At 40.3% G+C, this 14379-nt stretch overlaps 1 protein-coding gene across 2 annotated transcripts in view; it reads left to right on the top strand.

Annotated features, from left to right (window-relative positions):
- RNLS (renalase, FAD dependent amine oxidase) overlaps positions 1-14379 on the top strand; it is a 163391-nt gene that overhangs the window by 145081 nt on the left and 3931 nt on the right. For both annotated transcript variants that reach the window (XM_031956986.1, XM_003758901.4), the window contains one exon: positions 9640-9815. In XM_031956986.1, the coding sequence (XP_031812846.1) occupies positions 9640-9815 (176 nt within the window). The remainder of the gene's footprint in view (positions 1-9639; positions 9816-14379) is intronic.

The raw sequence follows: 14379 nt of genomic DNA, 5'->3' as shown, positions 1-14379 counted from the left end.
ATGATAATTTCATTTTACAAAACATAGTATAACCAGAGAAAGAAATTTTCTTCTACAGTTGATTCTTAACTAATTTTAAAACAAATTGATTGGGTAAAAATAACAGGAACCTGAGGAGAAAGTGATCAGTCCATCCTAGAATTTATAATGAACTAGGAAGGTGGGCACATCCTGAAATGTACCCTAGATTTAGGGAGAGCAGACTTCAAATATTCATTGGAAAAACAGATGGAATCCTATGGAGAAATCATCCCAGTAAAGACTAAAAGCTCTAAGAATTAGATTCTTAAGACAGAAAGAGAAATAATTCATAAGATTGTTCACATGGCTCTTAAAATGCCTTTGATTTTATTTTGAGTTCCAAATTCTCTCTCTCCCTCCAGCCATTGAGAATGCAAGAAATTATGATATCCATTACACTTGTGAAGTCATATAAAATATATTTCTACATCAGCTATGTTGGGGGGGGGGCGGGGAAGAGGAAGAAAAGAAAAGAAAAAAGTGGAAAAATGTTTCAATTTGTATCCCCAAGTTATCAGTTCTCTCTCTAGAGGTAGATAGTTTTTTTTCATCATGGGACATTTGGAATTGGATTGGATCATTGTCTTGATCAGAGTAGCAAAATTTTTCATGGTTAATCATCCTTACAGTATTGCCGTTACTGGGACACAACGTACTCCTGATTCTCTGTTCACTTTGCATCAGTTCATATAAGTCATCCCAGGTTTTTCTGAAACCATTCTGCTCATTTCTTAAAGCACAATAGTATCCCATCACAATCGCATACCACAGCTTGTTCATCCATTCCTCAATTGATGAGCATCCCTTCGATTTCCATTTCTTTGCCACCACAAAAACAGCCACTATCAGTGTTTTTGTACATATAGATCCTTCTCCTTTTCCTTTGATCTCTTTCAGATACAGATCTAGAAGTGGCATTGCTAGACCAAAAGCTAGTTTTACAGCCCATTAGACTTGGTTCCAAATTGTTCTCCAGAATGGTTGGACCATTCACAGCTTCAACAACAGTGAGATAGTGTCCCAGTTTTCACTTTTCCAGCGCTTACATGTGCCAGACACTGTGCTTACGATTATTATCTCATTTGAAGCCCACTCAACAATGCTGAGATGTAGGTGCTATTTTATCCCCATCGTATAGATGAGGAAACTGAACAGAAAGAATTTAAATGACTTGTCCATGACTATTCAGTTAGTATTTGAAGTCACATTTGAACTCTGGTCTTCCTGACTCTGGAGCTAATACTCTACTACATCATCTATTGTATGAGTATCAAAACCATATTTATGTCAGAGAAGGAATTTAGTTTAATTTACCTATTTTTTTCAAATACTTTACATAGTATTGGAATTCATTGTTTTAAATGGTTGGGAAAATTTGCTTGTTGTTCCCCTTAAAGAGTTTGTTCCCCTTAGAGAGTTTGTTTCCCTTAGGGAGTTTGTTTATGACTTATTTGATTTCTTTTTCTAAGATAGGATAATGTAAATATCCTGTTTTTTTTAAAGGGCAATTTATAGTTTTTGTAAATATGCATTTCATTTAGATTACCAGTTTTATTAGCATGTAATTGGGCAAAACAGCTCTTAAGATTTTGCTTTAACTTAATTTTAATTCATTCATTTCATTTCATATTCCTTCTTATGTTGATAATTTGTTCTTTGGATTTTTCAATTAAATTAACCAATGGTTTATCTGTTTTATGATTGTTTTCATAAAACTAGCTCCTCTTGTATTTATTATTTCAATGGAAGGTTTTAACTTTCAATTTTATTAATCTATTTTGCGTTTAAGTGATAATTTTTTAATTTGCTCTTTTTTCTTCTTTTTTTAGTACATGCTCAATTTATTAATCTATTCTTTTTTATCTCAGTAGTATTTTATTTTTCCAATTACATGTAAAGATAGTTTTCAACATTCATTTCTATAAGATTTTGCGTTCCAAATGTTCTAAACCCTCCTTCTTTTACCTCTTCCCTCCTCAAGACAACAAGTAATCTGATATAAGCTATACATGTACAGTCATTTTAAACATTTCCATATTAGTTATGTTATCAAAGAAAGTTCAGAGCAAAAGGGAAAAGCCACAAGAAAGAAAAACCAAAATAAATAAATAAAAGATGAAAATAGTATGTTTTGATCCACACTCACTCTCCTTGATTATCTCTCTGGATGCAGATGGCATTTTCCATCCCAAGTCTATCAAATTAATTTTTCTATTTAACATTAACCCTATTGCATTTAAAATAATTTTTAACATTTATTTTTAAAACTGTTGAGTTCCAGGTTCTCTGCCTTCCTCCTCACTCTCAGCCCTCATTAAGAAGGCACTTTGAAGTTATGCAAAACATACTGTATACAAAGTAATAGCAATGTTCCATGTCTATTCTGAAGGACTTTTAATGAAAAATGCTATCCATATGCAGAGAAAGAACTGATGTATCTGAATACAGATTGAAGTATACTTTTTTAAACTTTTTTTCTTGATGATTTCTTTGGGGGGGGGGCAGGGAGATCTATGTTTTCTTTCACAACATGACTTTTATAGAAATATATTGCATTTCACTTTGTTTGAGTTCATGGAGGACTTTCCAGGTTTTTCTGAGAGCATTCTGCTCATCATTTCCCACAGAAAAAAATAGTATTCCATCACAGTCACATACCACAGTTTATTCAGCCATTCCTCAATTAATGGACATCCTTTCAATTTCCAATTTTTTTGCCATGGGAAGAGAGCTGCTTTAAATTCTTTTATACATATGGGTCCTTTTCCTTTTTTAAAAATCTTTCGTGGGATTCCTGCCTAGTAATAATATTGTTAAATCAAAGGATATACATTATTTTATAGCCCTTTGGGCATAGTTCATATCTTTTGATCATTTATCATTTGGGAAATGAATTTTTTTAATATAAATTTGACTGTTTCCTATACATTTGAGAAATAAGGCCTTCATCAGAGAAACTTGCTTCAAAATTCTTTTCCCAATTACTATTGCTAATTGTATTTCCCCCTGTTAATTCTATTCTTTTTTTCCTTTCATCCTGACCCTCCTCAAAAATTTTTGGCTAATGATCATCTTTTCCCCTAATATGCCCTCTCCTCTAGCACCTTTCCCCCTTCCTGTATCCCCTTCCCTTCCTACTTTTTTAAAGGATAAGATAGATTTCTATACCCAAATTGAGTGTGTACGTTATTTCCTTTTTAAGTCAATTCTGATGAAAGTATGGTTCACTTACTCTCCCTTCCCTCCCTCTCTTTCCCTCCACTATAAAAGCTTCTTCTTGTCTCTTTTAAGAGATAATTTGTGCCATTCCGCTTCTTCTTTTCCCTTTCTCCCAGTATATTCATTTCTCACCCCTTAATTCTATTTTAGATATTATCCCTTCATGTTCAGCTCTGACCTCTGTCTATACATGTATACATACATACACACACACACACACACACACACACATGCACACAAATCAAATTTTAATCAAATTAACCAATAGTTTATCTGTTTTATGATTTTAAAAATCTCCTGCTCCTAGTTTTATTTATTAGTTCAATGGGGAGTTTTATATATATATATATATATATATATATATATATATATATATATATATGTGTGTGTGTGTGTGTGTGTGTGTGTGTGTGTGTGTGTGTATCCTTTTACTTTCCATAATAATGAGAAAGGTTTTATGAGTTACAAGTAACTTACTATGTTATCCCTTTCTTGATTGCTCTTTATGTTTCTCCTGCATCCTGGATTTAAAAATTAAATTTTCTATTCAGCTCTTGTCTTTTTATCACAAATGCTTGAAAGTTTTCTATTTCATTGAATTTCCACCATTTCCCCTGCAGGATTATATTCAGTTTTGCTTGATTGTAACCCTAGTTCCATTGCTCTCTGGAATATCATATTCCAAGCTCTCTGGCTCTTTAATGTAGAAGTTGTTAACTCTTGTGTTATATTCACTGTGGCCTAGCTATACTTGAATTGTTTCTTTCTGAATTCTTGTAATAATTTCTCCTTGGCCTGGCAGTTCCAGAATTTGGCTATAATATTCCTGTGAGTTTTAATTTGGGGCTCTTTTTCAGGAGGTAACCAGTGGAGTCTCTCAATTTCTATTTTACCCTACAATATTATAATACTTTTCCTTGATAATTTCTTAAAATATAATGTCCAGGTTCCTTTTTTGATCTTGACTTTAATGTAGACCAATAATTTTTAAGTTATCTCTCCTGGATCTATTTTCCAGATAAATTGTTTTTCCAGTGATATACTTGACTTTTTTCTGGGTTTTTTTTATTCTTTTGGTTTTGTTGTATTGTTTCTTGGTTTATCATAGTCATTAGCTTCCATTTGCTGAATTCTAATTTTTAAGGAATTATTTTCTCAATGAGCTTATGTACCTTATTTCCCATTTGTCCAATTTTGCTTTTTAAGGCATTCTTTTCTTTGTCACCTCTTTGCCTTTCCTTTTGCACCCTTCTTAATTTTCCTCCTAATTTTTCCTCTATTGCTTGTACTTGATTTTCAAAATCCCTTTTGAGCTCTTCCATAGCCTGGGACCCATTCTTATTTTCTTGGAGTATTTGGATGTAGGAGTTTTGCCTTTATTCTCTTCTTCTTAGTGTGTGTTTTGATCTTCCTTGACACCATAGGAACTTTCTATGGTCAGAACCTTTTTTTGTTGTCTGCCCATTTCCCCAGCCTTTAAATCTTTGTTAAATTGGGCACTGTTTTTGATGTGAAGGGTAAAAGGTGCCTTGTGCCAAATTTCAGTTTTGTGCAACTGTTTTCAGAAATCCTGCTAGGAATCTAACCATAAGTCCTCTTGTCCCCACCCCCTTGTAGCTGTAATATCTAGTGTGCTAAAGCAACAGAGTCCTTTGAGCCAAGGCCTCTGGAAGCTGCCCCCATTGCTACCCATACCTCTTGGTTTGCTGGTTTCCCAAGGCCCTCTCACCCCACTGACAAACCTTTCCTGCTGACCTTCCTAGTCACTTTGGGGTCTCTGGTCTGAGAGGCCCAGAAACCACCAGTGCTATTGCTGATTCAGTGATCTCTGGACCCATTCTGGCTCTGCTGGTGTCTGGGAGGAGTCAGGGGCAAGGCTATGCTGGTGCAGACTATGTTAGGACTGCACTCTATATTTCCACCCTGGTGCCATGGACTTTTTCTGCTGACTTGCTAAATTGTCTTTGGCCAGAAAATTGTTCTACTCCATCTTTGTGCATGTTTTGACACTTTAAAATTTGTTTAGAATCATTATTTATAAGAATTTGGGGTGGTTTAGGAGAGAGCTTAATTTGATGTCCAACTCTACATGATCCTATGGATTTTGTCCATGGAGTTTTCTTTGCAAACTTGATATTTCCTTCTCCAATGGTCTCTATTTTGCAAATAAGGAATAAAGACAAATAGGAGTTAAGTGAACTTCCCAGGGTTACACAGCTAATAAGTTTCTGAGGTAGAACCTGAACTCAGATCATCCAAGCTCCAAGCCAATACTCTATTCAGTGTATTACATAGCTTTCTTAGACAGGAATCAGGAAGACCTGAGTTCAAATCTAGCTTCAGACATATATCAGCCAAACCACCCAACCTTCATCATCCTCAAGTTTTCTCATCTGTAAAGTGGAGAAGAAGATATACTGCTTCCTTTGCCCATTAGGTATTCTCCAGAAGGGTATCATATCTAACTTTACTTAAATTCTGTTTATCTCCTTAACTTCTTTCTTATTTATTTTATGATTAGATTTATCTAGGTCTGAAAGGGAAAATTAGAGCCCCCCATTGGTATAGTTTTACTATTTCCTCCTTACAATTCATTTAACTTTTCATTTTAAGAATTTAGATGTTATGCAATTTGAAACATATATGTTTAATATTGATATTAATTCATTGTCCCTTTTTGCTATTGCTTTGTCTGAAATTGTGGTCTCTACTCTTGCCTCTTTTCCTTCAGCTGAAGCATAATAGGTTCTGCTCCATTTCCTTATTTTAACTCTATATATGTTTTTCTGTTTCAAGTGTCTCTCTTATAAATAAAATATTGTTGGATTCTGATTTCCAATCCCCTCTGTTGTTTGCTTTCGTTTTAGGAAACAGGAATACATTTTTGTTATGATCACTGTGTGTTTCCCTCCATCCTATTCTTTTCTCTTTATCCTTATTTTTTTGTTAACCTTTGTATCTTTTTTAAAGTCTGTTTTGCTTCTGACCACTGCTTTCTTTAATTTTTCCTTCTTTTCGCACCTCCTCCTTTCTCTGCCTCTTCTCCACTGGGTAAGGTTAATTTCTATACCTAAACTTTGTGTGTGGTTCAGATGAGAATAACACTCAAGTGTTGATCATTCCCCCATTCTGTTTCCCTTCCCATAGTAAGAACTCTTATTTGCATGTCTCTTACATAAGAGATAATTTTCTTCATTCTTCTCTTCCCTTCTTCCAGTACATCCTTCTTATTTTCAGTTTTCTATTTCTTTGAAATCATTCCAGTATAAATGATTTACACCCAAAGCCTTCTGTCTATGTAGCCTTCTTCTACCTGCCCTAATAATGATAAAGTTCATAGGAATTACATGTATCATCTTCCCATATAGTAATGTAAGCAATTTAACTTATTAAATTCTTTCTGATTTTTTTTTATATTTCCTTTTTTTATTCTTGTCTTGAATCTTATGTTTAAATGTCAAATCTTCTACTTGACTCGTCTTTTCATTAGAAATTCTTGGAAGTCCTTTATTTCATTAAATATTCATTTTTCCCCCAGAGGGTTATAGTGTTTTGCTGGGTAAGTCATTCTTAGTTATAATTCTAGATCTTTTGCCTTCCAGAATATCACCCAACTATGGCTCCACAATATTTGGATTATTCCTTTCTGACTATTTTCAGTACTTTCTCCTTGACCCAGAAACTAGATAGACTTTGACTATAATATTCCTGCGAGTTTTCATTTTGGTATCTCGGAAAGTAATTGTTGAATTCTTTGAATTTCTATATTGTCTTCTGATTCTAAGATATCTGGGAGGTTTTCTTTTTGAAATATTTCTTGAAATATCACGTCCAGGTTCCTTTTTTATTGTGGTTTTCTTGTAACACAGCATTCTTAAATTATTTCTCCTTGATCTGTTTTTCAGATCAATTGTTTTTCTGATGAGATACTTCACATTTTTTCTATATTCTTTATTATTTTGACTATGTCTTATTGTTTCTCAATCCCATAGAGTCATTAGGTTCCACTCAACCCACACTAATTTTTAAGTAACTATTTTCTTCAGAGAGGTCTTATACCTCTTTTGCCATTTGCCAATTATGATTTTAAAGCAATTAGTTTCTTAATTATTTTTGTGCTTCTTTTACTATTATCTCATTACTAATGAATGCTAATTTATACATTACTATTATTCATTTTTTTATAATTTTATTCCATTGCTTTCATTTCTTTTTCCAGTATTTCCTCTAACATTCTTATTTGATTTTTAAATCTTTTTTTTTTTTTTTGCTCTTTTAAAATCTCTTTCCTTATCTCTTCTAAGCATTTACGTTTAACCTGTATCCAATTTTGGAGGTTTTGCATGTCTAAGTTTCAAGACATTGTTTTCTCCTGAGTTTGTGTCTTGAGTTTCTTTGTTACCACAATAGATTTGTACGGATAAGTTTCTTTTTTTGTTGTTTGTTTATTTTTCCAATCTGTTTCTTGACTTTGAACTTTCTGTTGGAACTAAGCTTTGCTTATCCGGGAAGGGGGAGGGAGGTTGTCAGGCTGTTTTCACAGCTAGTTCTGGTGGTCTGCAAGTTTTCACTGCTTCCACTGGTCCAGGGAGATGTGATGACTGCTCTCCTGGGGACACTACTCTCTCTGTCTCTCTCTCTCATGGCCACAACTCTTCTCTCCCTGGAATGGGCTTATGGGCAATGAAGCTGCCAAATGGTGCCCAGACCATTCCCAGGGCTGACACAGGATACCTTGTGATCTCTTTCTGACTTTGGGCTGTCTCTGGGCACTGAGTGCTGCCCCCGACACCGTGCCATTGATATTGCCGCCACTGTGTTTCCATTACAGAGTCCTTGCTGCCAGTCCCCACCACAGGGCCACTAACCTGTCTTTCTGTCCTTCTAAGTTGTCCTGGACTGGTTAATGACTCACTCCTTATTACACTGTTCAGAATTCAATATGATTCAGTTTTTAAAAGTAAAAATTCAATTTTATGCAAATTGGGAGATTCGGAGGTGGGGTGGGGTGGGAAAATGTTCTTTTTACTCTGCCATCTTGATTTAAAAGTGCCTTTCATTTAAAATTTGTAAGTTAAGTTTGGTGATGCATGAAGGAAGACAAGTGTGCAGAAAGGTCCTATAAAAACAGGGTCAAGAGAACACAACTTTGTGCAGGAAAGCTAAAAAAAAAAAAAAACCAGAAATGTATGAAAGGGTGAGTAGCTACTTTGGGAAAAGGAGGACTAACCCCTGCTTTGGGACGGAGGGATACTTATGATAATTCACTACCAAGAAAAGGGGAAGTAAATCAACTCTTACAGTGCTTCTATTTTCTCTGCAGAGGAGAAGGTCCTTTTTTATTAGAAAGGACAAAAATGGCTAATGGAGAATTGAAAGTCCAGATAAGTGGGCAGATGGAAAGAGAGCCATTAGCTAAGCTTGATTATGCCAAGTCACCTGGCCCAAGTGAAAGACCTCCCCTGTAACTGAAAAAGCTATCAGATGAGATTCCAGAACCATTATTGGAGAGAAAAGGCAAATTAAGACTAGATTGGGGAGTAGGTGGGGGGGAGAAGGTTATCGCAATAAAAAAAAAGAAGAAGAAAGTTAAATTTGCCAAAAGCACAACTTAATTTCAATATCTGGCAAAATTTATTAAAGGGATGGTGAGAAAAGGAGGCCCATGGGGTTTCAGTTAGACCGTAGGTCATTGCAAGGAAATCTATTTCCTTTTTTTGCACAAAATTATTAAACAATGAGATTGGGGATTGCTACAGACATAGCATGGTTAAATTTTAGCAAATTATTCTTTAGGATCTTAGGATCATAAATGTGGAGCCAGAAGATACCTCTGGGATCAGTTGTTTTAGGAATAAGGAAATGATAGGGAGTCTCTTGTCCAAGGTCCCACAGCCCAGATTTGAGCCACCCTTATAGAAAATGGGGGAGATTTGGGCCGGATAATTATATAATCAGGTCCACCCAATACCCATTCGGTGACTGGATCCAAAGGACGTCCATGATGTGTCACTGTGCCTCAGTTTTCTCATCTCTAAGCCAGGGCTAATATTAGCACCTACATCCTAGTTGCTGTAAGGCTCATGCAAGATACTATTGGAAAAGTATTTTCCAAACATTGAAGTGCTTGTGATGTCAGTTATTAAAATGCAAACCCCAAAGAAGACAGCATTCATAATTATTAATTAGCAGACATAATGTTTAATAGCAGCACTCAGACGTGAAACCGTGGCTCTTGTTAGCAAACTCCTGAGGGAAGTCTGTTTGGGGGGCTCTGCCCATGGCTTCCAGGACCTTCCCACTGAACTGTGTCTTTCTCAGAGCTGCTCCCAGGGTTGGGGGTGCTGGCTTCTGAGCTGTCCGTCTAAGGGTCCCCCTTTGGTTCTTGCCCTCATGCAGATGCAGCCAACTTGGGCCCCTCGGTGGTCATCCACACCACCACCTCCTTCGGGATGGAGAATTTGGAGAAGAACATCGAGGACGTGCAGGACATGATCCTGCAGCAGGTGAGCGGCGTCCTGCCAGGCCTGCCCACGCCAACCAGCACCACGTGCCACCGGTGGACATACTCCCAGGTGAGGAGGGCCCCCACTAGCTGCCCGTCCATCAGCACTCGCAGGCTTGCAGGCTGTGGGACCGACCCCTGCAGCTGGGGAGGGACTAGCGATACCTCATCCATTCCACCCCTTTGGGACCACGGAATCGGCCTCAGACCCAGAAGAGCCAGATAGTTCCAGACTCCCATTACACCCATGAAGAAGCTGAGGGCCTTCGCCCTCCCAGACAGCAGGACGTGGGGAGGCAAACAGAGGCTCTTTCCTAATTATGAGAGTCCCCAAGGGTCATGGACTGCCTGGGGAGAGAGGCCCCTCTTTCTCAAGCTATAAGCAAAGCATTGAGGGCCTCTTGCCAGAGGGGTCTTATAGGTTCCTTTCAACATGTTTAAAACAGAAATCCTAACTTCCTGCCTAATTTCTCCTTCCTCTTACTTCCCTGTTATTAGAAAGGGCAATGCTTCCTCCAGTCCCTCAGGCTCCCCCCAAGGGTCAATCTGGACTCCCCACTACCTCTCACACCCTCCATATCCAACTCTAGTAGGGCCCCCTTCTTGGGGGCTTTAAAGACATTCTGATCACTCTATTTCTGTACAATTATAATCCTATAATAAGTATCTTAATTTATACATTTAAAAACAGTATCCTAAGAGGGGTCCATAGTCTTCACCAGACTGCCGAAGGGACCCGAGACCCATCTGGATTCAGGAGCCAGGGTTTGAGGCTGCGTTTAGACAGGCCCTCGGCGAGTGGGCCCCCTTTCCCATTCTCCTTTTCCTCGTTGGCAAAGCATGACGCCCTCCCCGACTCACCCGCCCCAGATCGTTAGGAGCCCGTGAAATTATGCTGGTTAGAAAAGCTTTTCTAGAAGTCTAAAACCCTTATATGTTTGGTGACATCATGAAGGTCATAATGACATTAACTGCGAAAGGTCATTAACCAATACTGGAAATGGGCAAGTTAATGGTCACCCCAAGCTCAGAGCATCGCTTCCACAGGTCACTGCAAATCCAAAGAGAAATAGGGATTGCAGTGAGGGTGAAAGGAAGGCTAAGGGTTTTCCCTCTCAGGTAAGTGGGCCTGAGGGCCTGACCCAGGAGACCTAAAGATGGCTCCAGGAAAGGAGAGAGCCCATGGCCGATGGGAATCCCTTAATAGAGGGAGAGATCAGTGTGGAAACCCTGTGGGCACTGACTGTGAGGCTGCCAGGCCTGGGGCAGGCACAAGAGGCTTAGGGCTGTGGGAGGACCCTCTTCTCTTCTTGCCAGAGCTTTCCAGGATGCATGGGACCCTCCTCTTGGGGAGAGGAGCAGACCTACGGCCCTCACAAGGTCGGCCTTGATGTTCTAAAAGGTACCTGGTGTTGCCCACGATCCCTCTGGTCTTGTGAGAGGAGCTATTGGGCCACCATCTTCCTGGCTTGGATCCGGCTCTTTCCCTTGGGCTTCACTGCCTGTCTCGTGGTCCCAGCTGATCAGGAGGAGCAGCGGCCATTTGTCAGGGTCTCAGGAACTGGAGATTTGTATCTATCTGGGAATCAAGGCCCAGTTTCCTACAGACAAAAAAAGAGATTCCCCTTCATTAACCAGACAAGGAGTGGAATGATTTACCTGGGGTCTCCTCTGACCCTTCCCATAGTGGGGGGGTGGGAGTTAGCAAGGCCTGACCGGCCTCCACTGGACTGTCCACCCACCCATGCCCCTGGCAAGGAAGGCTTTCAGGGCCTCCACTGACCCTTGTACAGCAGCAAGCCTGGCTATCCCCGGATGGGGCAGGAACATGAAGGGGGACTTTAAAATCCCTTTCATTTTTTTAATTAAAACTTTTTATTTTCAAAACACATGCATAGAGTATTTTCTATATTCATACTTGCAAAACTTTGTGTCCAAATTTTGTTCTCCCTCCCTTTCCCCCCACTCCCTCCCCTAGACAAAAAGCAATCCAACATAGGTTAAACATGTGCAATTCTTCTGCACATATTTCCACAAGGATCTTGCTGCACCAGAAAAATCAGATCAGAAAAGGAAAAAGAACACAAAATGCAAGCGACAACAACAGAGAGAGTGAGAATGCTGTGTTGTGATCCACACTCAGTCCCCACAGTCTCTCCCTGGATGTAGATGGCTCACAAGTCGGCTGGAATTGGTCTCAATCATCTCCTTGTTGAGAAGAGCCCCGTCCGTCAGAATGGATCATTGTATAGTCTTGCTGTTGCCATGTACAAGGACCTCCTGGTTCTGCTCACTTCCCTCAGGATCAGTTCTTGTCAGTCTGTCCAGGCCATTCAGAAATCCTTCTGCTGCTTGTAAACTCCCTTTCAAAAGTGAAGCTGGGAGACTTTGAGAAGAGAGGACACTATTCCTTCTGCATTCTGCCCTGCAAAGCCTTCCAGGGGCGGAGGACCTCAATTCCCTTTGTTTCTCCTCTTCCACTGCTTCAGGGTGTTAAGGTCCTGGGAAGGACTTCACGTTAGACTCAGGGGCTTTGTGGCCACCAGGCCAGCCTAGATGGCAAACTGTGTTCTGATGAGCTAAGTGTAAAGGATCCCATTCCCTCCCAACCCTCAAACAGTGGGCAGCAGGAGCCAGGGCGCAGGGCGGCAGGAGCCAGGGCATGGGATAGCAGGAGCCAGGGCACCAGGTGGCAGGAGCTAGGCCAGTGGGCATCAGGAGCCAGGGCGCCGGGCAGCGGGAGCCAGGGTGCCGAGACGGCGGGAGCCAGGTCGCTGGACATTTTCCACTTAACTGGCTCAATGATAAGAAGACATGTTCTGCACTCTTTAAAAGGTTGAGTTTGCCCCGCGCCTCCCTGCCCTGCCTGATCCTTCTTCCTGACTTGGGAGCCTGCTCCTGGTAGCCGAGCCGACACTGTTGAGCCTGTGGCTCCGTTCTTCTCCAGAGATAGATCCCTCCCTCTCTCCAAACACATAAACACCCCCGGACACCAGCATCTCTCTACTCTGGGCCGTGCCCATCTGGCGAACACCATCCAGGAGAAGGAAGGATCAGGGCCTTGGGGACACTGTCAGGCCGGGGGGCAAGGCTGCTGGGCCAGAGGAGCCCAAAGGTGCAGCTACTTGGCAAACAGAACCATGTCCGGGGAAGTGTTTGTGGGTCAGAGAGTCCTAGCTATAGAGCTGACACAGATGGCCATTTTACAAAAAAGTAAACTGGGGTGAAGTCTTGCCTGAGTCCCACCCTTAGTAAGGGGCAGGGACAGGATTCAAATTCACATCACCTGATTCCGAGCCGTATATTCCTTCCACTGTGTCACACCAAATTTTAGAGCTGGAAAGGGCCTCAAAGCCACTGATCCAAGTCTTCCAGCTGAAAACAGAAAACACAAGTGTTCCTCAAAGAGCCCTGGAGAACCTGGCAGGGAAGGCTGGAGCCAGAGGCCACTTTATCTGACCTCTCTTCCAAGCCCAGTTTTCAGTCTGCGGCTTATCTCTGGGGTTGAAAGCCAAGGGTCAAGGGCTGTGTTATCGTGAGCAGCTGTGGCTTTGGGAGGGATGGGCCCATCTGGGGCACTGGATGAGGTTGTCAGCCTGCCCTCCATCTCCTGCATTTCTATCCCTCTCCCAAGGGGCAACCACACAGACTACCCAAGAACCCATACGTGCTGACGCCGGCCTCTGTCAGCCCATTGGACAGATTCCCCATCCCAGGACATCTTCAGGCTGACAGAACAACCATTTGTTGGGGCCTCCTTGGGGTCAGGAGCTGGACTACACAGCCAAGAGTCCTGAAATTCTGGGAAATCCTGAGCACGCTCTTGTGTGCAAAGTAGTTGGATCCCTGGTTTCTCACATTCACTTCTATGCACTATTTTTGCGTTCTGTTTATTTCTGAATGTAAATTGTGCCTGATCTATTTGTCTAAATATTCTGATGTGTTTTACATAGTTGAGGTTTCTGGATGAGTGGCCACCAACAAAGTCAGAGCTTCCTGGAGGGGGGGAATAACCACCACTTGTGGACTGGAGTCCAGGGGATGGCACAGGGCTGGCCTGATGCATTTTTTCTAAGTTTTCTATCATTTAGACGCATTTCATCTCTGGACTCCTTATGGCAGCAATAGAGAGATGGAGCCTCTTCCTCTGATCAAAGCTTGGAAAAGCAAGATAAATGTTCTTTCTTTTGGTTTTTACTTATTTTGATAGTATTTTATTTTTCTAAATATATTCATAGTTTTCAACATTCACCTTTGCAAAACCTTGTGTTCCAAATTTTTCTCTCTCTCTCCTGCCTCCTTCTCTCTCCCCAAGACAGTAAGCAAGTTAAATATACTCATCATGCTATGCAAAAAAATCAAAAAGAAAAAAACACAAGGAAAAAAAAACCAAGTGAACAAACAACAACAAAAAAGGTACATTCGGTCTTCATAATTCTAGCTCTGGATATGGATGGGACTTTCCATCACATAATCTTGATCATCACATAACCTTGTTGTTGCCGTGTACAATGTTCTCTTGATTCTGATCACTTCACTTAGGATCAGTACATGTAATTCCATCCTGCTCATAATTTCTTACAGAACAAAAATATTCCTTTATATTTATATATCTTAACTTATTCAGCTATTCC

Source organism: Sarcophilus harrisii, chromosome 2, assembly GCF_902635505.1.
Source record: "Sarcophilus harrisii chromosome 2, mSarHar1.11, whole genome shotgun sequence".
NCBI lineage: Eukaryota > Metazoa > Chordata > Mammalia > Dasyuromorphia > Dasyuridae > Sarcophilus > Sarcophilus harrisii.
Note: the sequence above shows the minus strand (reverse complement) of the source record. Positions and strands in the feature narration are given on the sequence as shown.